Source organism: Hemicordylus capensis, chromosome 14 (assembly GCF_027244095.1).
Source record: "Hemicordylus capensis ecotype Gifberg chromosome 14, rHemCap1.1.pri, whole genome shotgun sequence".
NCBI classification, from domain to species: Eukaryota; Metazoa; Chordata; class Lepidosauria; order Squamata; family Cordylidae; genus Hemicordylus; species Hemicordylus capensis.
In genome coordinates, this window is record NC_069670.1 from 12,931,453 (window position 1) to 12,953,561 (window position 22,109).

The following is a 22,109-nucleotide window of genomic DNA, read 5'->3' on the forward strand; positions in this document are numbered from 1 at the left end:
AACGGCACTGCAAATTTGGCCACTACAGGCCCGACGGTCAGGACACAACAGAAGCAGAACAGCACGCTGGAAACCTTGCCATGCTAATCGCCTGCTTCCCATCACTAGAGGTGTAATCCTTGTCAGCCAACACAGAATGAGCATATGTCTCCCTAGATCCGTCTCCCTAAACCCCTGCTAACTGGGCAAAGAGGCACTTTTTTAACGTGGCGATTCTCTTGTATTGAGCAGGGGGGGAGCAACTGGCCCTCTCCACCCCCAGCACAGCATCCCTCCAGTGACTGTTGCTGGGGTCTATCTTATGTTTCTTTTTAGATGGTGAGCCCTTTGGGGACAGGGAGCCATCTTATTTGTTTATTTATTATTTCTCTGTGTAAACTGCCCTGAGTTGTTTTTGGAAAGGCGGTAGAGAAACTGAATGAATGAATGAATGAATAATAGAGGAGGGGTCAAAGTTGAGCAGGCCTCCCCTAGATGGTACCAATCACACCAGCTGGCTCATGAAACCAACCCAGGGCAACAAACATTAGCTTTCCAGCCAGCCACAAGCTCAGAAGCAAGGCATAAAGATGCCCGTTTCCCCTCCGACACGCACAGCATCTTTTACTTACAGGCAGACTGTCTCTGAACATGGAGGCTCTTTTTAGCTAATGCAGCTAGCGAAACCGTCACTGCCAGATAAAAGAGCTCACTTTGCTTTCCCTCCCGTCTGCAGAAAAAGGGCAACCCCGCTGGGGGTGTTCCACAGTCACAACTGCCAACAATCCACACTTCATTTTCACACACACACACACACACACACACACAGGAAAGGTGAGGGCGAGATCCCCCCCAACTTTCTCCAACACCCCCAATCCAAGCATGTTTAATAGAGCCACTATTTTGTGTTAAGAGATATAAAAGTATACCTCGAGGTATAAAGCACACATGCACGCACACACACAAACACCCAGCTGTTAAGTACCGGGCTGGGAACGGAGCCGCGGAATCCTTTTCATCACCATCCTTCACACTCCACCTACTCTCTGGGAGGTGGCTGAGATGATGAGCAAACCTGGACCCCAAAACTAATTCAGAGAGGCTTCTTGTTGTTGTTTCTCCTCCAGTGAGCCAGAGCTGAACTCGAACTGGATTCTTCTCACTGCATACCCTGTGTGGGGCTCGAGCGAAGTTGGAAGTGGGGGGCAGTGGCTGAAACAGGAGGAGGGTGCATGCTCTTACCTGGGGACTATGAGTGAGAGAGAAATTCATGCTGGAGAAGTCAAAAGAAAAGAGAAAATTAAAAAGAAGAGAGGCACAGAAAGAGAACAGGGGGAGGCAGGCAAATAGGCAGGGAAAAGGGGAGAACGCGGAACCCAAAAGGCAGGGGGATCGGGTCATGCTATGGGGTGGAGAGGAGTGTTGTAGGGAGAGGGTGAGGTTAGCATCGGGGAGGCTCATGGGCCAGGCCTGGGGAAAAGGGTTTTCAAACCAAAACAGAGGACGCCAGACCGAAAAGACCACCCAGCTACCCACTCAATATCTGCCCTTCGTACGGCCCCCCAAGTCCTTCTGCAATGAACCCAATGGGTGTGATGTACTGGAGTTCATCACCCACACGCTCAGCAACACAGCCAGAAACAGGGGCCCCAGGGAGGGCAACGGTGGCTAATAGGCACAAGCCAGGAAGGCCTCGGGTTCAAATCTCGACTCAGCCGCAAACGCCCTCCCTCCCTTATATTAATATTTAACATATTTGTTATACTGCCCAAAACTTATGTCAATAACACAAAATAAACGACAACCTCCCCCGCAAAAGTTAAAATATTAGTTAAAACAAAACAAACAGAAAAAGTCAAAACATTACAACCATTTAAGATTTTAAAACAACGTTAAAACAGTATTTAATTAAAAGCGCGTTTCCATGCAGAAGGTCCCAGATTCAATCCCTTAAGCCGCTCTTCTCTCCACCTCAACCTTTCCCCATCTGCAAAATGGGTATAATAATAACAGCAGGTCAGGCAATAAGAAAGACCAAGACTATAGAGATATGAATACTGCACTCAAGGATGAGCAAGCGACTGTGTGTTAAGGGCTGCGTTCACATACATGATCTCGGTTATTGTAGGAACACAGGAAGCTGCCTTATGTTTTAATGTTAGGATTTTAATGCTGTGATTTCAGTGTTGGGATTTGTACACCACCTTGAGATTTACATGTCAGGTGGTATAAAAATATGATAGATAGATAGACAGACAGACAGACAGACAGATACTGAGTCAGACCATTACTACTAACACTGACTGGCAGCAGATCGCCAAGGTTTTAGGCAGGAGTCTCTCCCAGCCCAACCCGGAAATGCTGCCAGAGATAGAACCTGAGACCTTCTGCATCCAACTCAGCTAATGGCCCCAACCCCTAATATCTTACCGTGTCCACCCATAGTCTCCCCTCTAAATGCAAACCAAGGCAGACCCTGCTTAGTAAAAGGGGACAATTAATGCTCACGACCTGCAAGAGCAGCTCTCCTCATATCCTTACAGAAGTCCTAATCATACAAGGCCCATATCGTTTTACTCAATTTAAAATAATCTCTAGGTGGTGTACAAATCCCAATATTAAAACCGCAGCATGAAAATATTTATAGGCTGCTTTTCAGCCCAAGTTCCCAAAGCGGTTTAGATAGCTCGCTAGCTAGAAATCAATCAATCAATCAATCAATTGAACTGATTGGTGGATTAATTAATTGCTAGCTAGCTAGCTATCTAAACCACTTTGGGAACTTTGGCTGAAAAGCAGCATATAAATATTCGTCATATTCGTATTATTCTTCCCAGTTTGCAGAATATGCTTTTGAGTCCACAAAAGTGCGTAGTGGATTATTAGCACACCCCTGGCTGGTCTTCCCATGCTGCGGGGGCAATGCGGGGGGAGAGGAAGTTGAAGGGTGCCCCCCCCGCCCCGCAATCCTTACCTGACATAAAGAGAGATGGGGACGACGGTGTTGAGGATGATGATGTACGACCAGAAGGAGAGGAAGCCAGAGAAGAAGGCACTGTCGACAGCTTCGTCCCAGGGCAAGTAGATCTGGAAGCAGGTGCCCACCTCGTACTCCCAGATGGAGTTGCCGATGGCCAGAATCACACCCATGCACACCAGGAAGCCGAAGATCTGTCGCGGTTTGAGGAGTGAAGGAAACACACACACACAAAAGACCAGGTTAAGAGCAAGGCTGAACCTCTGGGAGTCCTGCTCTGCATTATGTCCCTCACTATCCCAGTTTGTAGGGCCTTTGGGGCAGAGATGTTGCTGCTGGCCAGAGCAGACAGTACTGCATTAGATGGATCAGTGGTCTGACTCAGTAGGCAGCAGCTACCTAAGGGACGAGGCCGTAGCTGCGTGGCAGAGCATCTGCCTTGCGTGCAGAAGGTCCCGGGTTCAATCCCTGGCAGGATCTCCAGGCAAGGCTGGGAAAAGCCCCTTCCTGAAATCTTGGGAGAGCCGCTGCCAGTCAGTGTAGACAACACTGCCTTCGATGGATCAATGGCAAGCCTCAGTAGGCAGCAGTTTCCTGTATCCTTATGTCTCCCATGAAACATCCATCAGTGAATGGAAGAGGCTGGGTCCACCTACCCAAAGCACCAGGGTGTTCATTAGGCGGTCGATGCTAGTCCTCTTGAATTTCGTGCGCCCGCTGTTCTGCATGAGTTTGGTGTCTGGGCCTGCAGGGGCAGAGAGACACAGGTGGGTCTGTGTACTTTCCAACGCTCTCTTGGGATCTGGGCACCCGTCGCTGCTCCCCCGGCAAGGCAGAGCCACGAACCTGCAAAGATGACCAGGCCGAAGCACCATTCGGTATTGCGGAGGACGCAGCCACGCAGGAGCATGTTCTGGTTGCTTAAGGGGTACTTGTTCTCCTTCCAGTAGAGGGTCCCGCCGAACTTGTCCAGCTTATTGTTGGGGGGCTCGCAGATCACCTCCCCTGCAGCCAAGGGTGCAAAAGGACGGTTTCGGTTACCAGGAGCCATCAGTGTCACACCACCCTCTGCCCTTCCTGGCGCTCCCAGAGAGCTGGCCAGCCCTCTCCCGCCATTTTGACCCTCGGCACCTGGTAGCCTGCCTCTGAACGTGGAGGTTCCATGAAAGCAAGCGTGGGTAGCCCCCTGCTAAGCGGCTAAAGGGGCGGCTTAGCTTCTCAAGGGCTGGCACTCTCATCGCTGACCCTCTTCAACCCAGCAGAGGATCCCTCCAAGGGGCTGTTGCTGGGGTCGCCCTTGTGTCCCTTTTTAGACTGGGAGCCCTTTGGGGCAGGGGACCAATGTGGCACACAGTTTGGGAATGAGCCCGGCTAACTGGGCAGAGTAGCCGTTTGAAACAGTGGCTCCCTCCTCTGTAGCAACAGGGGGAGCAACTGTCCCTCTCCAGCCCAGCATGGCATCTCTCCAGTGGCCCCTCCCTGGGGCCCATCTTGGGCTTCTTTTTAGACCAGGAGTTCCCTGGAGGCAGAGAACCATCTTTCTCTTTGCTTGCGCTATGGCAACCACTTCAAGAACGTTTATTTGTTTGTTTGTTTTTATTATTTTTTACATTTTATATCTCGCTCTTCCTCCAAGGAGCCCAGAGCAGTGTACTACATACTTAAGTGTCTCCTCACAACAACCCTGTGAAGTAGGTTAGGCTGAGAGCAAAGTGACTGGCCCAGAGTCACCCAGCAAGTCTCATGGCTGAATGGGGATTTGAACTCGGGTCTCCCCGGTCCTAGTCTGGCACTCCTAACCACTACACCACGCTGGCTCTTTTCCCCTTGAAAAGCAGAGTGAGCATAATAAATGAACATAGTACATAATTAACGAACCTTTGCCCCCCTCAGGCAAAGGTCGGCCTCGTTAAGCGGCCTCTGCTCACCAGGCCAGGAATGAGTAGCTTTCCAAAATGGCGGCTCTCTTGCACTGAGCAGAGGGAGAGCAGCTGTCCCTGTTCGGCCTAGCAGAAGACTAGTTCTCTTCAGCCCAGCATGGCTTCCCGCCCAGTGGCTGTCACTGGGGTCTCCCTTGGATTTCTTTTTAGATTGGGAGCCTCTTTGGGGCAGAGAACCATCTCCTCAGACCTTTGGCTATGGAAACCACTTTGGGAACTTTTTGGTTGAGAAGCAGAGGGGGCAGAGTCGAATACGAAACAACCAACGTGTTTTTTGCCTTCAGGCAAAGGTCAGCCTGGTCAAGTGGCCTCTGCTCGCAGGCCAAGGGGCAGCTTTTCAAAATGGAGGCGCTCTTGTTTTTAGCAGGGGAAAAGCAACCACCCCACCTGTGGCTGATGCTGGGCTCTCCCTCACATTTTATTTGCTATTTTATTTTATTTTATTTATTAATTAGATTTCTATACCGCCCTTCCAAAAATGGCTGAGGGCGGTTTACAGAGTTTTGTTTTGGACTGTGAGCCTCTTGGGGGCAGAGAACCGTTTTCTCATCGCTTGCACTATGGAAACCACTTTGAGAACTTCTTGTTGCAAAGCCATATATAAATAACCAGCCGAACCCGCACAGATCATCTGTGCCATAGGACTTGGGCTGCTCTCTTTGCTGGTGGTTTTTTGTTTTTTTTTAAACAGAAGGAACACAGACCCAATTGTCACACACCATAACCTACACACAAGATTTCATGCCTGTTCTGTGCATGGCGTGCAAACCGCCCATCACATCCAACTCACCATCAAAGTGTGCAAGTTTGCTGGTGTCACTCAGCTCCGACGTCACCGGGATGGCCTGCCGCACCTTCATGTTGGTCTCCCTGCAAGAGAAGGAGAATAAGGAATGCCAGGATTCCTGGGCGCTATAGGCCTGCCTAGCTAAGCCAAAAGTGGCTGGCCTTCCTTGGACCCATGCCCCCTGCCAGAATGATCTGGAAACTCATTCAGTACACAAGCAAAGCCCTGTTAAATCAAATCAAAAGTCCTCTTTATTCAGCAACCCATTTCCTACAGTGGCCAGACAGATGGCCAGAAACACAGCGGGAAGGTGACCTCTCTTGCCAATTGCCCCCCCTCAGCTGAGGTACACTGCCTCTCAAGCTGGAGGTTCCATTTAGACATATGGTCCTGTATAACTGCTGAAGCTAAGGGGGTCATCTGGGAAACACGGGTTTTGATCAGAGCCCTGTGGACAAAAAACAAGGCTTGTTCTCGTGGCCAGCAGCTGGGTAGAAACATCCAGTCAGGTTCCAAGTCACATATGAATTCCTGAAAAACAGTCACGTGCGGGCAAAAATTTAGAAAGAGGGGGAAGTGACCGTGCGCCAATGGATTTTGCCAATGGAGTTCACTGCCAATGGATGACAGAGACACCAACCAAATTGAACAGGGACCCCTGTATTCCCAGTAGCAGGGATTCCCAGATGGGCCACTGCAGCTGGGGATGCTGGGAGTTGTAGTCCACACCGTCGGGGAACACCAATGGGGGACACACCTCAGCACCCACTCCTCAGCCCAGTTCAAGATGGTGTAGGAATGACTTCCCGAGACGCCCCTGAAATCTTGATGAAATCTTGACAAAATCATCCCCTGAAATCTTGATGAAATCTTGACGAAATCAGCCCGCAAAATCTTGATGAAATCTTGACAAAATCAGCCCGCAAAATCTTGATGAAATCTTGATGAAATCAGCCCCCAAAATCTTGATGAAATCTTGACGAAATCAGCCCCCAAAATCTTGATGAAATCTTGACGAAATCAGCCCCCGAAATCTTGATGAAATCTTGACAAGATCTGCCCCCAAAATCTTGATGAAATCTTGACGAAATCAGCCCCCGAAATCTTGATGAAATCTTGACGAAATCAGCCCCCGAAATCTTGAAATCTTGATGAAATCAGCCCCCGAAATCTTGATGAAATCTTGACGAAATCAGCCCCTGAAATCTTGATGAAATCTTGACAAGATCTGCCCCAAAAATCTTGATGAAATCTTGACAAAATCTGCCCCCGAAATCTCCCAGCATGACGGACCAGCACTTATTAATTAGTTATTTTTTAATTACATTTCTATAGCGCCCAAAACTTGTGTCTTACCCATCCAGTTCTGCGGTCTCGATGTAGCAAAGGCCGTGAGGTTCACTGCTGGACAGAAGGAGCAGGTCAGCCTGGAAGAAAGCAGAGGGAGAAAGAGAGAGGTTGGGATCAGCTCAGCCGGGGGCAGAACAAGCCCAGCCAAGACACATCCGAATACTTTTATTCACCCTAGGCAGCTCTGTTTCTTTTCTAAGTACAGGAGGACCTCGATATGAGCCGGATTCCGTTCCCAGCTGCAACCGTGGATACGGAAACCACCAATATCCAGCCATTGGGGGCTATGGGATCGTGGGGTTAGGTTCCCACTCGTCGGGAAAATCATCGAAAATTACCAAAAATCGACCAGATGGGGGGGGGGATACAGGGGGAAGCTCCCTACCATGCTTTGCTGCTCCCCCAAATCAGATTGTCATTTTTTTTCCTTTTCTTTTTCTTTTTAACAACGGAACCATTTTGAGGCTCCCAAACACAAAATGGCAACGGGAAATGACCTCTGCGGTCATTTCGGGCCACCCTCTAACTGCAGATACACAAGGTCAACGTGGTTTTTTCTTCTTTTTTCCCTGCGTATTCCAAAGGCGAGTGTCTTTTACCCGACCGCAGATACGCGAATCCACGAATATTGAGGCACTCCTGTATGCTACTTGCAAAGGGGACAAAGAGATTTACCCTCTTCCCCATAATGTCTGCCACTAGGGCCAGTAATTTGGCCAAGTGTCCATGGTCTGGCTCTTAATTTTTTGGGCTGGCTCCTAGAACTTTTCCCCCTCCTCTACATCGGTTTTATTAAATACTATTAAATTAAATGTAATGAAGTCGACTAGCAAAAATATAATAAAAAGTTGGACAGCAGTATGAAACACACTGCTTTCCCTGTGCTGATACAAATCACATATCAAGGGACTGGATGATTTCAGGTGCTGTTTAAAAACCTGCAGAGGAAGAAGTCTGTCTAAGATTTCTCTCCAGGCAGAGAATTCCACAGGTGTGGCACTGAAAACCACCACTCTGGAGACCCATCAGACGGATCTCAGTTTTGAGACAGGCCGGAGAAAAAAAGCCTCCAAATCCAATCTAGGACTCGGTCAAAAAAGCAAGGCGGCTCCGAATGTTGAGCGCCTTCGTTTCAATAGGTGGGAGAACACCCCAGTAGGTTGATAAAAAATTTGGTGGGGGAGTGTTGCTTTTATTTAAAAAAAAAGAAATGACATTCCTTGGACCAGTTCCAACTCCTCCTCCTCCTCCTCCTCCTCTTCCCCCGCTCTGTGGCTTCAAAGCCACTTCCCCCACCCGCCTCCGCCACCTATGGAACTCACTGCCACAAACTGGTTGTTCTCCAACTTGATGATGTCACCGACCCAAACTTCCCCCACCCACCTCCGCCACCTATGGAACTCACTGCCTCAAACTGGTTGTTCTCCAACTTGATGATGTCACCGACCCAAACTTCCCCCACCCACCTCCGCCACCTAGGGAACTCACTGCCACAAACTGGTTGTTCTCCAACTTGATGATGTCACCGACCCGAACGTTCATCCACTGTTCCTGCTGGAGGCTGCAGAAAAGGGAGTGGAGGAGGGGGGAGGTTGAAGGGATGGGACAACCGAGGGGGGGAAATGTCAGGCGAGAACAAGGAGGGGGAATTCTCCTTTGCTCCGTCCATGTCCATCCCTTTATTAATGTCTCCTAGCATGAGCCAGCTGGAGTGGCTGAGAGCAGAAGCCAGAAGACCACAAGTTCAAATCTCAAGTTGGCTAGGAGTCCATTAGGATCCTTTGAGAACAGGTCGGTCAACTGCGATCCGTCATCATAGTCAGAGCCTCCACATGCGGCAGCAGTCTACCACTAAATACGAATGGGAAGAGCTGTTTCCTTCATGCTTGGAAACATCTGGCTGGCCATCGTAGGAAACAGCGTGCCTGACTGGTGCAGCCTTTAGCTTCCCCCATCTGCAATAAGGAAACATTTGTCCTACCTGACAAGGTTGTTGTGAGGATTACCAAAAGGGTGTAATAAAGTGCTTTAAAGACTCAAGGGCTCCAAATAAATGGGAAGTGATTAATACAGAAGGTGAGGTGCCGGTGGGGGCACTTAGGCAGATGGGCAGCCCCCTAACCCTTCTGGACCCACAGAGAAAGCATAAATATTATGCCCCAGACCTCACCTTCCACTTTTCCTCTACAGCACCAACCTAGGGCAATTGCTGTGTGGGGATGAAAGGGACGTCCTACATTCCTCTGGGTCCCTCCTAGTATTTCCACATCCCCACAATATCCCTCCCTTCCTCATGGATCTGCAGAGATGGCTCCATAGCTCAGTGGCAGAGCATCTGCTTGGCATGCAGAAGGTCCCGGGTTCAGTCCCTGGCAGCATCTCCAAGTAGGGCTGGGAAAGACTCCCGACTGAAACCGTGGAGAGCTGCTGCCGGTCAGTGCAGAAAATAGTGAGTTAGTGAGACCAATGGTCTGACTCAGTAGGCAGCATCCTACGTCGCTATGGCCGCAATCGTGATACTCACATCCCATTGATCAGCACCTGAGATTGGCGATTGTTCACCTGGTTGTCACTCTTGTGGCGAAACTGCGGAGAGATGAAAACACTGGAATGAGCCAGGGAAACAGGTCCATGTGTTCATGTTCAAATTCCCCCTCACCACCGGGTCGCCTCTCTCTCTCTCTCTCTCTCTATCATATTTATAAACATATTTATGTACACTTATGTACTCATATTTATGTACACTGAGGCAGTGTACACAGTCCAAATTACAATATAATCACAAAATAAAAACGATTAAAAACTATTCACAGAGTGAAACGATTAAAACAATTTCACAAGAACAATTAAACCATTTAAAAATAATTTTAATTAAAAGCCTGATGAAACAGGTGTGTCTTAAGGGTCTTTTTCAAAGCAACCAAAGATGGAGAAGCTCTTGTTTTGACAGCGAGTGCATTCCAAAGCCCTGGGGCAGCCCCAGAGAAGGCCCTGCCCTGAGTCCCCACCCACCCACCCAGACTAGGCAGTGAAATTTGTAACCGGACCTCCCCCAATGATCTTAATAAGCGGCAGGGTTCATACGAATATGACGAATATTTATCTGCTGCTTTTCAACAAAAAGTTCCCAAAGCAGTTTACAAAGTCATACATACATACGATGGCTCCCTGTCCCCAAAGGGCTCACAGTCTAAAAGAGAAGCATAAGATAGATTCTAGCAACAGCCACTAAAGGGATGCTGTGCTGGGGATGGATAGGGCCAGTTGCTCTCCCCCTGCTAAATAAAGATCATCACCACTTTTAAAAGGTGCCTCTCTGCTCATTTAGCAGGGGACATGGCAAAGGGGGCGGTCTCTTAAATACCCTGGACCTAAGCCATTCAGGGCTTTATAGGGAATGACCAAAACATTGCTCGGAAACATATCGGCAGCCAACGTCATGCTTTCAGAATCGGCGTTATATGGCCCCTTTGGGCTGTCCCAGAGACCAACCTGGCTGCCGCAGTCTGTAAGGTTAGGATGCCCTTATGTTCTCAAAGCCACATACAGGCCAGATCGCGACCTTGCACGAGCAAATCCAGAAGAGCCGCACAGGGCGGCCCTATCATGAGGCATGGGGTGGCCGTCGCCTCAGGGGGCAGATCACTGGAGTGCCAGCAGGGTGGCAAAACGCCCCCTACCACTGTCACTGGAACAGCTTTCCGCGACCAATCGGATATTTGCCGAGCTTGCAAGGAGTCCGAGGAGAAGAGGAGGCTGCGGGCAAACTTCCCTTCTCCCCACCCTCCGTGCCTCTTGCAAAGCTTGGAGGGACCCGTTTAGAAAGGGGGCTGGGCCTTTTGCCCCCATGGGGCAAAGCTGCATTTGGAGCCTTCCCTCAGGGGCTCCAGGAGAGCTACCATCACACAAGCCAGTAATGCAGGTCAGGGTCCCCGATCCCCCGGCCACTCCCCCCCCACACACCCTCCCCTCTCCCACTCCCACGTGACTCACGTAATCATCCGTGGCATCCTTGACCGCCGTTATGGTAAGCACGAGGACCAAAGGCACTATGGTGGTGAACCACGAAAGTGAAGAGATCTGCGGGATCAGCTGCAATGAAGACAGACACCAGGGGGTTCGGTGGGGGTTCAGAGGAGGGACCCTAGTGATCGCTAGAAAACGCAACTCTAGCCGGGAAGGTCCGGATCACTCTTCCCCACAACAGGGAATCCCCGGCGTCGTTCACTGCGACTCCCAGCATCCCCAGCTGCAATGGCCATTGGATAGGAATGCTGGGAGTTGTTCTGGGAATTCCTGTTAGGGGGAACGCTGGTCCAGATAGATGGCCTCAGGGTGGCCCAGCAGGGAGCGAGGTAACTCCCTCCCCAAACTGCAGCAACTTTCAGCTTTTACTTTTCATAGAGAGCTGGTCTTGTGGAAGCATGCATGAACTGGCCCCTTTGCTAAGCAGGGTCCGCCCTGGTTTGCATGTGAATGGGAGACTACATGTGTGAGCACGGTCAGATATTCCCCTTAGGGGATGGAGCCACTCTGGGAAGAGCACCTGCTTGCTTGCCTGCAGAAGGCTCCAAGTTCCCTTCCTGGCAGTATCTCCAAGATGGGGCTGAGAGAGACTCCTGCCTGCAACCTTGGAGAAGCTGCTGCCAGTCTGTGTACACAATACTGAGCTAGTCGGACCAATAGTCAGACTCAGTATAAGGCAGCTTCCTATGTTCCTAAATTTCATGACAAAAAAACCCCACCTTACACAAACTCAGAGAATAAACAACTCAACAGACATGTTCATTAATTATCGGAATCACACATTTTCAAGGGCATTTGCCCATTTCCTCTGCCCTCTTTGCATATCATTTTCGGACAACCGCCTGTTAACCAATTGACTGTGCATCTGCGTCAGAGATGGGGAAACTTGGCCCTCCAGCTGTGGTGTGGCTGGGGACGATGGGAGTTGTAGTTCAAGAACAGCTGGAGGGAGTCAAGTTTGCCCACTCCTGATCCACATACTCGCGCTGGTAAGGTTAACTGTGGAATACAACGACTGACATGATAGCCCATGGATGTATTTCTCACCACGGGCCTGTGCTTAATCTGTACATCCCCCCCCCCCACGAGAATGTCTGTCTTTGGATGGAGGGAATTAAAACACTCCTTACAGAGAGGGCAAGCCATGTAGAAGCCTCACCTGGAGGATGAGGAGGAACAGGAAGTAGGTGTTGGCCACTTCCTGGAACTGCTCAAATAGGTTAATGGGAAGGAAGGTGACCATGTTGTATTTGGACGTCTTGATGCAGTTACTCTGTAAGGCAGGGAAAAAGAGACAGAGATTGCAGCTTGCCTGCGGTTGGTTCACTCCCTGGCAGCATCTCCAAGGAGGGCTGGGAAAGACCCCTGCCTGAAACCTTGGAGAGCCGCTGCCAGTCAGAGTAGACAATGATAAGCTAGATGGACCCATGGTCAGACTCAGTATACAGCAGCTTCCTATGTTCTATAACGGTATGCCTTATTTATCAACACTAGTCCCATATTTAAAGGCAATAGGGCCGTAGCTTCGTGGCAGAGCATCTGCTTAGCACGCAGAAGGTCCTAGGTTCAATCCCCAGGTAGAACTGGGGGAAATTCCTGCTTAAAGCTCTGGAAGGCTGCTGCCAGTCAGAGTAGACCATACTGAGAAATGGTCTGACTCAGTAGGTAACAGCTTCCTGTGTGAGAGCCATCTAAAGCCAGTTTCTCAATCCAACAAAGAAAAAGGGGCGGGGGGGCATTCCATAATTTCCATCAGAATCACCCACCCACCCACCCCACTGGGGGGGAAAAAACACCAGACGGCATATGAGGCTTTTCAGATCCTGGGGGAGGAAGGAATCCAGAAGTGTGACAGATTTGCAAAGGAAAGAAATGCGGGATCTTCCTCTCTCCTCTGCCCTGCTCAAAAAGAGAAAGCCACCCCATGGTTTTCACCATCCACACCAGCTCTATTTATAACTGCAGCCTGGCTGTTGTCCCTGAACGGGAAGTTATTCACAGACACACCCCTGATGAAGATATGAGGGGTCAAGACCAGCCCTTGTGGGGGCACTGCAGAATGGAAAACCGCTCTCCTGTGAAAGAGCGTCTCCGTCCTGGAGTGGGTGCAGGAGAACCCCTTTCCGACGGCCCCCACTAGGCTGGGACAGCCCCACCGACCGCCTCTCACTTCCCTATAGTTGCGTGCCCCAACCACTCAAAAACATTTGGGTTCCTCTTCATCCGTACAGTGCCCAATGCAAAACCAAACTCGCGCCCCACACATCTCAGAAGTGGGGTGGCAGCACCCATCTCCCAACATCTCAGTTCAGGATCACCCCCGCCCAACCGGCCCACCAGAAACCCCCACCTGTCCCCCACAAAGGTATCCCACGCACACGCCGCTACCGCCAATATCGTACTCACCGCATACTGGAACTTTTCGTTATACTCCCGTGCATTCGCCTTCACCCGCCTTTCCTCCTCTGGAACAAAGAGAAACCCAAGTCAGCGAGAAGCCTCCCCGAGAAGAAGACCCAGCGAGAAGAAGGGTGCCCTCCGTCGGCTTGCAGGCCCCCTTCAGTCCCGACGGGAGAGAGTTTCCCCGCCTTCCCGGTGAATGTTTCCAGTCTGCACGGAAGACACGCAGTTCGGCAACCCGGCACACGGCTGCAAGGAAACCTTGGGCCCCTTTCTCGGCATCGTCTCCCCCCACAGCAGTCGCTTCCAGCCCCAAACACTGCCCTGAAGATGCAGGAGGTGGGGTGGGGGGAGGACCCGGCCCCACGGCCTGCGATCTGGGATCTGTTGTCCCAGTTGGCGTCCGTGAGCGGGTGACCTTCTCCCCGCCGTCTTCTCCGCCCGCCCCTGGCCCCCTCAAGATCCCAGCAGCAAGGTCACTTGCAGGGACAGGCGGATCTGGGGGTGGGGGGGGCCATGCTTTGGATAAGACGGCAGTGCCGCCCGCCCCACAACAACCCCAGAGGCGAAGGAGAGGGACGGGAGAGAGGGCAGGAGGAGCATGAGGTCATCTCCGAAGAGAGCCGCAGTGACACCATCCCGGGGGAGGTCTTGCTGGGACAAAGCTGGGGGGGGCACGGTTTCAGAGCCCCCCCCCCGCCCTAAAACCCACCCCCCAAACTTTTGCATCCCGCCCCCCCCCCCCCAAGGAATACCTGTTCCCCCAGGAGTCTGGCCGCGGCCGCCCATCGCCACGGCGACCCACGGCCATTTCTCGGGCATCTCCTTGGGAATCGTCATGGTTACCGCCAGCTGGGGATCTGTGTGTGCATGCGGGCGGGCGGGTGGATACGGGGCGGGGGGCCACCCAGGAGGCCCCTGCCGTTAGACAGCAGCCCCCCAGCAGCCTCCCCAGCCCGTGCCCCCCATCCTCCTCCTCCTCTGGCTCTCCCTCCCCACTCACTGCAGGAGAAAACTCCACGCTGACATTGAAGCGAGCAGAGCGGAGGGCCGCCCACCGCCAGGCAGCCGCCAATGAGAGGCCGTGACAGCGTCGCCCAGGCAACCGCTGCACGGGGGGGGGACGGGATGGGGGGGAGTGCCTCGCCGCTTTCCCCTCCCCAGTCCCCCCACTGGAGCTGGCCGAGCAAGAGTGAAGCATCCAAGTCAGGACGGGGGCTCCCTTCTATTCCTCCCCCCCACACACCCCACTGGCCCTTCCCAGCCCGCTTCCAGCTCAGCTCCACTTCTCACCAGCCTCCTCCTCCTCCTCCTCCTCCTCCTCCTCCTAGAGGACTGTGACTCTCCCCTTCCCAAATTTCAACCCTGCAGCCCGCCTGCCAGGGAGGCTAAGCCGCCAACTGATCAGAGGAAACAGAGGCTGGTTTGCTCCCGTGCACGCAAGAATCTAAAAAGAGCACACACCCCCGCACCGCCCGCTGGACCACAGTGAAGGCCCATCGCATCCAGCTTCCTGTGGCCTGCGACAGCCAATCAGACGCCTCCAGAAAGCCCACAAGCGGGGGCGGGAAGGCAACTGCCCTCTTCGGAGCCGCCTTGCACCCTTGATCCACCTAGTTCAGCATTGTCTGCACTGACTGGCAGCAGTCCTCCACGGTTTCAGGCAGGAATCTCCCCCAGCCCTAAATATATCAATAAAAACGGAGCTGCTGCCAGTCAGTGTGGACAGTGTTGAGCTGGATTGACCAAGGGCCTGACTCAGTATAAAGCAGCAGCTAGTGTTCAGGTCCCTGGCAGTGTCTCCTGGGAGGGCTGGGGAATACTCCGCCTGAAACCTTGGAGAGCTGCTGCCAGTCAGTGTAGACACTACTGAGCTGAAAAGACCCAGGGTCAGACTCCGTATATGGCAGCTGCCGAGGTTTCCTGGGAATCCCTCTTTCCCCCATTGATTAAAACAAGTGCATCAATAAAAACAGTGCCGCTGAGAGAGGGAGAGGAGACGGGCCGAAGTCTGGACACGCAGAGAACTGTGTGGGGATTCCTAGGGGTGAAGTTACCTGTCTCCCTTAACCACTCTTTTGAGAAGGCCCCCATCCCATGGCAGTGCCTTACCTGGGGGCTGTTTCTTGACGCAGAGTTCCATGGCATTCGCTGGCGGTGGATCAGGCCCATGGGAGACGCTGCGGTGGGAGGGGGAAGCCAGCAAACAAAAACCATGAGAAGGTGAGCCAAAGAAAACCACAAGAGACCACCAGCCCACAATGAAACCAAGTCATTCTCTTGACAAAAACCAGAAGTTTTCCATCTTATTCCTGGAGTTATCTCACCCACTAGCAACTTCTTCGCTCTGCTTACTGGTGGCTTGGGAATTAATCGTCACACTTCTATCCTGAAACCCCTCCACAGAGCTCGGGGCAGTGTGTGTGGTTTCCAGCGCCACCCCTTCCCCACACACAACAACCCTGCGAGGCAGATTAGGTGTTACATCCGTAGATCAATCCAAAACAGTTTCTGTCGATCCATCAAAGCTTGGGGGTGTCCATTTCAATCGCAGGAGTTTTGAGTTTAAACAGATAGATATGCAGAGAAGGAAGAAAGGAAGAGACAGATATGCAGAGAAGGGACTCAAGGCGGATTTTTTAAAGAGGGCAGACCTATGGAGATCTGGGTGGCAGTTTGAGGGTGTTTTCAACACAGGGCTTTTGGCCCGCATCTCTCCAGAATGGAAGGCATGCGTTCACATATCGGCCAGATTTGCCCTGATGTCCCTGCAAACTAAGCCATGGCGCAGCGGGGAAATGACTTGATTATCTAGCCAGAGGTTGCCGGTTCGAATCCCCGCTGGTATGTTTCCCAGACTGCGGGAAACACCTCTATCGGGCCGCTGCAATCTAGGAAGATGCCGAAAGGCATCATCTCGCACTCTGCAGGAGCAGGCCATGGAAAGCTCCTCCAAAGACAACCACGGGGCTCTGTCGTTGCCAGACTAGCTTTTCTAAAGCCCAATTTGGGGTTACAGCCCTTGTGACCCACGGGTATACCCCTTAGGTTCTGGCAATGGGTTTTTCATCGCACACTAGCGTGTAGCCCAATTTCTATCCGGGGGTAAAATAATCCACTTTTTGCGTCGGGTTTTTGGGGGCAACGTCGGACTCACAGTCAAGCCCTGCATTAGCCTGCTGTGCAAAAAACGCCCAGGAGAAAGGACAGAACGGGTTCGAGGGAGTCGGAGGGAGAGATTTTTAAAACAGTCTTTCCTTGACAAGCTGGTAAAGAGGCAGGCGACGAAACCCACCGAAACGTCCGGTTCGAAAACCAGGCCGCCGCCTGTGCTGCCACTTCCTGTTCCAAATAAGCCAGCAGACGACACGAAACTAGACCACACTGAGGACTAGAAGCCAGGCAAGCTTCCCGACTCCCGCCCGCCCTCTCGCTCTCACCAACTCTCTGAAGCGCCCTCCCAAGAAGCCGGCACGGTGACGTGTCAGAAGCCAGCAAAGCAGTTCTTGGCACCGATGGGTCTTAGTCCGAACCGACAGGCAGCATCAGGGAGACTGGCAGAACGGCAGTCACGGCCTCACAGATCCAGTCGCTTCGTCCCCACCGGGGAGACAGATACACCTTCCTGTGTCGTTTGTGGCTTTGCAGCTACCGTAGCGAGGGCAGGTGTCAAAAGCCTCTGGATGCACCTATGAGCTGCCACCATGCTAAGACCTCAAATCCGGGGCGGGCCTGTAGCTCAGTGGCCGAGCATGCCTGAAACCTTAGAGAGCCGCTGCCAGTCAGAGCAGGCAATATTGAGTTAAACGGATCAAGGGTCTGACTCAGCAGACAGCAGCTTTCTAAGGTATGGGGCCGTCGCTCAGTGGCAGAGCGCCGGCTTTGCATGCAGGGCGTCCCAGGTTCCGTCCCTGGCAGCAGCTACAGGTCGGGCCGGGAGAGACTCCTGCCTGAGATCCGAGAGAATCGCTGCCAGTGCAGGCAGACAATACTGAGCTAGATGGGCCAAGTTCCTGGGATGTTCGTTCAGCAAATAGGCAGTGCCAACCCCTTAATGCAGGAGCGGCAGGTGAGAAGGGTTGAATTACAGAGCAGAAAACACAAACTCCCTCCTGGAGGGACATTTCTAGATAACTGGGCAGCAGGGGAGAACTAAGCATCTGCAGAGATACGCACCCCTCCTGCAACCCACACCTCCTGACGGCCTCTCCCTGTTGAAGTAGCGTTACGAAGGGGAGAGAAGGATGGTTGCTCTTCCCCTCCTAGCGTGGTGTTTGAGCCACCCACTTCTGACACCCCAACTCATCGGTTCTGGAAAGTGTTATGGAGCCGAGGCACCACCACGAAGAAGGCCCCGTCCTGCGTCACCACCCATTTAATAAGCAAAGGCACAAGTGGGATGTGGGGGCATCTACAACCGCTTGAACGTTCCGTTCAGCCTCCTCTCAAGAAGTTCAGGCTGCTACACGACGCCCGGCCACGACAGCTTCTTATCCTAGTTTAGCAACCGAGGCACGGATTCAAATCTCTGCCCAGCCACGAAACTCACCAGTCTGTAGGCTTCAGCCGTCACCATCAGTAGGTCAGGCAGTGATGGGGCTCAAGGGGCTAGCCTGGCTTGGCAGGCCCAGGATTTGAACCCGGGACTCCCCCAGGCTAAGCCCAGCGCTCTAACCACTACGCCACACTTCCCCCTCAGCACACGAGGTCTCTGCAGCAGACAAGACCACGTGCAAAGGGTTCTTGGGTGGCGGTACGTTGGGAACCCCCTGGCTTGAAAGAAAAAGAAAAACTTTGGGCTGTGTGAAGGCCTGGCCTGCTGGCCCCGGGGGGGGGCCACGCGGCAGAACCAAAATAAGGGGAAGGGGAACGAGGTGGGGTCGCCTCCTAGCGGTCTTATCATGTGGGCAGGAAGCCACCAAAACAGGCCCCCCGGTTTGAACCGAATGCGGGCTTCGCCTTGGCAGGGACAGGTAGAGATGAGAGCAGATTGGGACCCCTTCCCTTTCCGGCCCCAAATCGCACCGCCAAATGTTTAGCTTTGGAAACCACAAAACGTTTCCGGAGAGGACCTGGCAGACACAGCCCCCTCGGCGCCGCCTTTCTTAACCGGAAGCTGCTGCTGCGGCTGATGTCCTGTGTCCCTAGAAACCCTCTCCTCTCAGATTATGGGAGGCGGTGGCAAGGGAAAGGCACTCTGCACAGGCTCAGAAGCACACCATTTTTTTTTTTACTGCCCTCTCAGTTCAAGAAGGAGCGGGCTTGTCCCCTGCTTTCCCAGCGGCCAGGACAAAAGAGCCAGGGGTTGGAAAAGGAAGGCAGCAGATTGGGGCTGGATATTAGGAGGCGTTTCCTAAGAGCTATAGACACTGGAACAGTCTGCATCATGAACCAGTGGGCTGTCCGACGCGGGAGGTTTTCAAGCAGAGGCTGGGCAGCCATCCATCAGGGAAAGACAATATGGTTTATAAGGGAAGAGAGCTGGTCTTGTGGTAGCAAGCCTGAGCTTTGCTAAGCAGGGCCCACCCTGGTTTGCATTTGGGCGGGAGACTACAAGCAAGCACCGTCTGCTTAGGGAGCAGCAGCAGAGCCTCTGCTTGCATGCAGGAGGTCCCAGGTTCGATCCCTGGCAGCATCTCCAGGAAAGGCCGGGAGAGTCTGGAACCTTGGAGAGCCGCTGCCAGTCAGCGTAGACCAGCCTGGGCTAGACAGACCAAGGGCCTGACTCAGTGAGGCAGCTTCCTAGAAGGCTGCAGCACTTTCCCGCCCAGAGGCCTCGAAGACTTCCCAGATCCCTCCTAGCTCTACAGATCTGAGTGCTCCAGATAGCTGGCATCAAAAACAGGTGTCAGGGCGCTGTTCGGTTTCTAACTGGGGTCAAAAAGAGGGAAGAGAAACACCCACACGTTGGCATGTCGGTCTTGGGCACGGCTCCTTTGACAGCTCCGGGGACCTGGCCAGGGAGACAAGGAGCTGGCAGGAGCCGCCCCACCCAGCCAGCTCCTCTCTCCAGGAGACCCGTGACCTGGACACCCGTGATCATGGGCCGTGGAGGCAGGCCTGGGGGGCTCTGGGGGCAGGGGGGGTGTCATAAGGAGCTTGGATAGGGAAACATAGGAAGCTGCCATATACTGAGTCAGACCCTTGGTCCATCTAGCTCAGGATTGTCTTCACAGACTGGCAGCGGCTTCTCCAAGGTTGCAGGCTGGAATCTCTCTCAGCCCTCTCTTGGAGATGCTGCCAGGGAGGGAACTTGGAACCTTTTGCTCTTCCCAGAGCGGATCCATCCCCTGAGGGGAATATCTTGCAGTGCTCACACTTCTAGTCTCCCATTCAAATGTAAACCAGGGCAGACCCTGCTTAGCTACGGGGACAAGTCATGCTGGCTACCACCAGGCCAGCAATCCTCTCCTAAATCTCCCCCCACCCCCACCCCCGCTCCCCAAACCACCCGGCCGGCCTCTCTTGCGGCCAGGGTGAGGCGGCCCTGTCCCCGGCACCGATCCTGCTCCGCTCAGACCCCTGAGAAAGCTGGTGCTGGGGAAGGAGGCCGTGTGGGCCAGCCCGGAGAGGCAGAACGGGCCTCTGGCGCCAGAGGAGGAGGAGGCCCAGCTGCTGAGCTGACACGAAGGCAACATCTGACTCCGGCCAGCAGCAGCATCTGGAAGGAGGCGGGAGGCGCTGTGCCAAGGGGGAAGCAGGGAGAGGAGCCAGCCAGGTCCAGAACATGGGAGCCGGGCTTTCGGGGGGGGGGAGGCAGAGGCCCCCTAGTCACCAATTGTGGGGGGCAGTGGGGTTGAGGAGGGGGGGGGCTACAGAATAGAGAAAGCGCAGGAGATCCGTGTCCAGGCAGTGCCGGGGAGATCATCACTGGGCGCCAGCATCTCTTAGGGGGCGCCGAAAGGGAGGGACGGGAGGGTCGGAAGAGGAAGCATCAGGAAAGAGAAGGGGGGTAGCCAAACGCGGGGGGGGGAGAGAGGATCGAGGGGGTGGAGAGGGGGTGGCGCGCGATTCGAGGGGGGCGGGGAAGGAGCGGGGTCCTCCTGAGCCCCGGAGGGTCTCTGGCTGGGCCCAAAGAGGAGGGTACATGTGTGCATCTGGGTCCAAGCTGGGGGGGGGGGACACTCGTCCTCCGCCTTGTCCCATGGGAGGAGTTCTGCCTGGCCCGGGGGCATCGCCAGGTTGTCCTATAGAGAGTGGGGCGGGGGCGGGGGAGAGGGAGGAGAAGCTGGACCCAGAGAGCGTGGGAGGGGGGAAGGGGGGGCCCAGCCGCGGGCCAGGCCTCTCAGCCCCTGAGGGAGAGGGCAGGCTGCCATCCCGGGGAGGAGGAACCCCGGGCGCGGAGCCCCCCAAGAGGCGCTGCAAGGAGGCAAGCCCCACCGTGGGGACCCGGGGACCCTGGCCAGGAGGCCGAGGCCTGCTGCTGCTCTGCCCTGCTGCCGCCGCCACCCCCTCCGCCCCCGCCGGGCTCACCTTAGCGAGCCGCCTCCGGGCGCCCCTCGCCGCAGCCGCCGCGCTCCCTGCCCGGGCCCAGGGCCGCGACGCCCTCGCCGCCTCGGTGGCCGCCGCTTTTGCTGCTCCAGCCGCCGGCCTCGCGTGCGCCCTGGCCCATGGTGAGGAGGAGGAGGAGGAGGAGGGGGGGCCGCGGCGGTGCGCTCCTCCGCTGCGCGTGTCACTCTCCGCCACCGAGGCGCACCCCGCCGCCTGGGCGCAAGGGAGCCCAGCAGCAGCAGCAGCCTCGCCTCGCTCGCCTCGCCTCCTCGGCTGGCGCTGCTGTGCCCAGATGGGCTGGCGAGGGGGGTGCCGGCGGCGGAAGTGATGAAAGGGGCCGCCGATCTCGGGGGCCGCTCCTCGCCCAAGCAGCTCCGGCCCGGGGAGCCAGCCAGGGCTTGCGGGGCGAGCGCGCCCTGCCTGCCTGCCTGCCGAGGCAGCCGCCTCGTGCGAACGCCCCTGCCCTGGCCGCGGGAGAAGGCGCGGGGATCGGGGCCGCCGCCGGAGCCAGAAGCCGCTGGCGCAGCGGGTCCCACCGGGGATGGTGTGGTGGGGCTGCTGGCTCCCGAGGAGAGGGGGGCGAGGGGCTGGCAGGGGGCTCCCGGGCGCTTGGGCCTGGAGCCAAGGCCCGGCCTGGAGGCGAGGAGAGGGCTGGGAGGCGGGGGTGCAGAGATCCCCCCCTCCTCTTGAACTGCCCCTCACCAAACCCACAGCTTCAGTCCCCCAAATATTTGCCTCCCCCAAATCGTGGCTTCTCAAGCTTTCCCTAGTCTGCACCCCGGCTTGTGAAGAAGCACGGATGAGGTAGGGATCCAGCCCACCCCCCATCTCTCTCACACACCTCTCCCCCCCCCAAATATCAGTCCAGTGAGTTAAATGGCATGGAGACCCCCATGCCCACCCACCTATTTATTTTCCCCTTCCTCCTAAGGGCTCTCCTCCATCCCCACATTATCCCCAGCTAACCCCAGGCCCTCCCTCTCCCCATCCTCGAGGCCCAGACCGGGCTGCTCATGCATCCCTAACACAGCCCCCCATCCTCTCCCCAAATTCCACTCAATCCCTCCCCACCTCTCCTCTTCCTCTCCATCACTGCCTCCCTGGAAGGCCCTTCATCCCTTCCATCCTTCTGACATCAAGGTTAGAGACAGTCAACTGG

At 54.4% G+C, this 22,109-nt stretch overlaps 1 protein-coding gene across 6 annotated transcripts in view; it reads right to left on the reverse strand.

Moving 5' to 3' along the window:
* The window catches only part of ATP8B2 (ATPase phospholipid transporting 8B2), a 40,110-nt gene extending 18,881 nt beyond the window's left edge, over positions 1 to 21,229 (reverse strand). For 2 of the 6 annotated variants that reach the window (XM_053278331.1, XM_053278328.1), the window contains exons 1-11: positions 14,215 to 14,432; positions 13,466 to 13,524; positions 12,219 to 12,332; positions 11,027 to 11,125; positions 9,558 to 9,619; positions 8,522 to 8,594; positions 7,040 to 7,110; positions 5,687 to 5,766; positions 3,803 to 3,961; positions 3,613 to 3,701; positions 2,954 to 3,150 (exon numbers count right to left, since the gene is read on the reverse strand). In XM_053278331.1, the coding sequence (XP_053134306.1) occupies positions 2,954 to 3,150; positions 3,613 to 3,701; positions 3,803 to 3,961; positions 5,687 to 5,766; positions 7,040 to 7,110; positions 8,522 to 8,594; positions 9,558 to 9,619; positions 11,027 to 11,125; positions 12,219 to 12,332; positions 13,466 to 13,524; positions 14,215 to 14,299 (1,088 nt within the window). In that variant the 5' untranslated portion in view covers positions 14,300 to 14,432. Of the gene's footprint in view, positions 1 to 2,953; positions 3,151 to 3,612; positions 3,702 to 3,802; positions 3,962 to 5,686; positions 5,767 to 7,039; positions 7,111 to 8,355; positions 8,394 to 8,521; positions 8,595 to 9,557; positions 9,620 to 11,026; positions 11,126 to 12,218; positions 12,333 to 13,465; positions 13,525 to 14,214; positions 14,435 to 14,462; positions 14,674 to 15,571; positions 15,640 to 20,932 lie in introns of those variants that run through there. The other 4 variants (XM_053278330.1, XM_053278329.1, XM_053278332.1 and 1 more) reach the window with 4 other exon arrangements.
* Between the last annotated feature and the right edge of the window lie 880 nt (positions 21,230 to 22,109).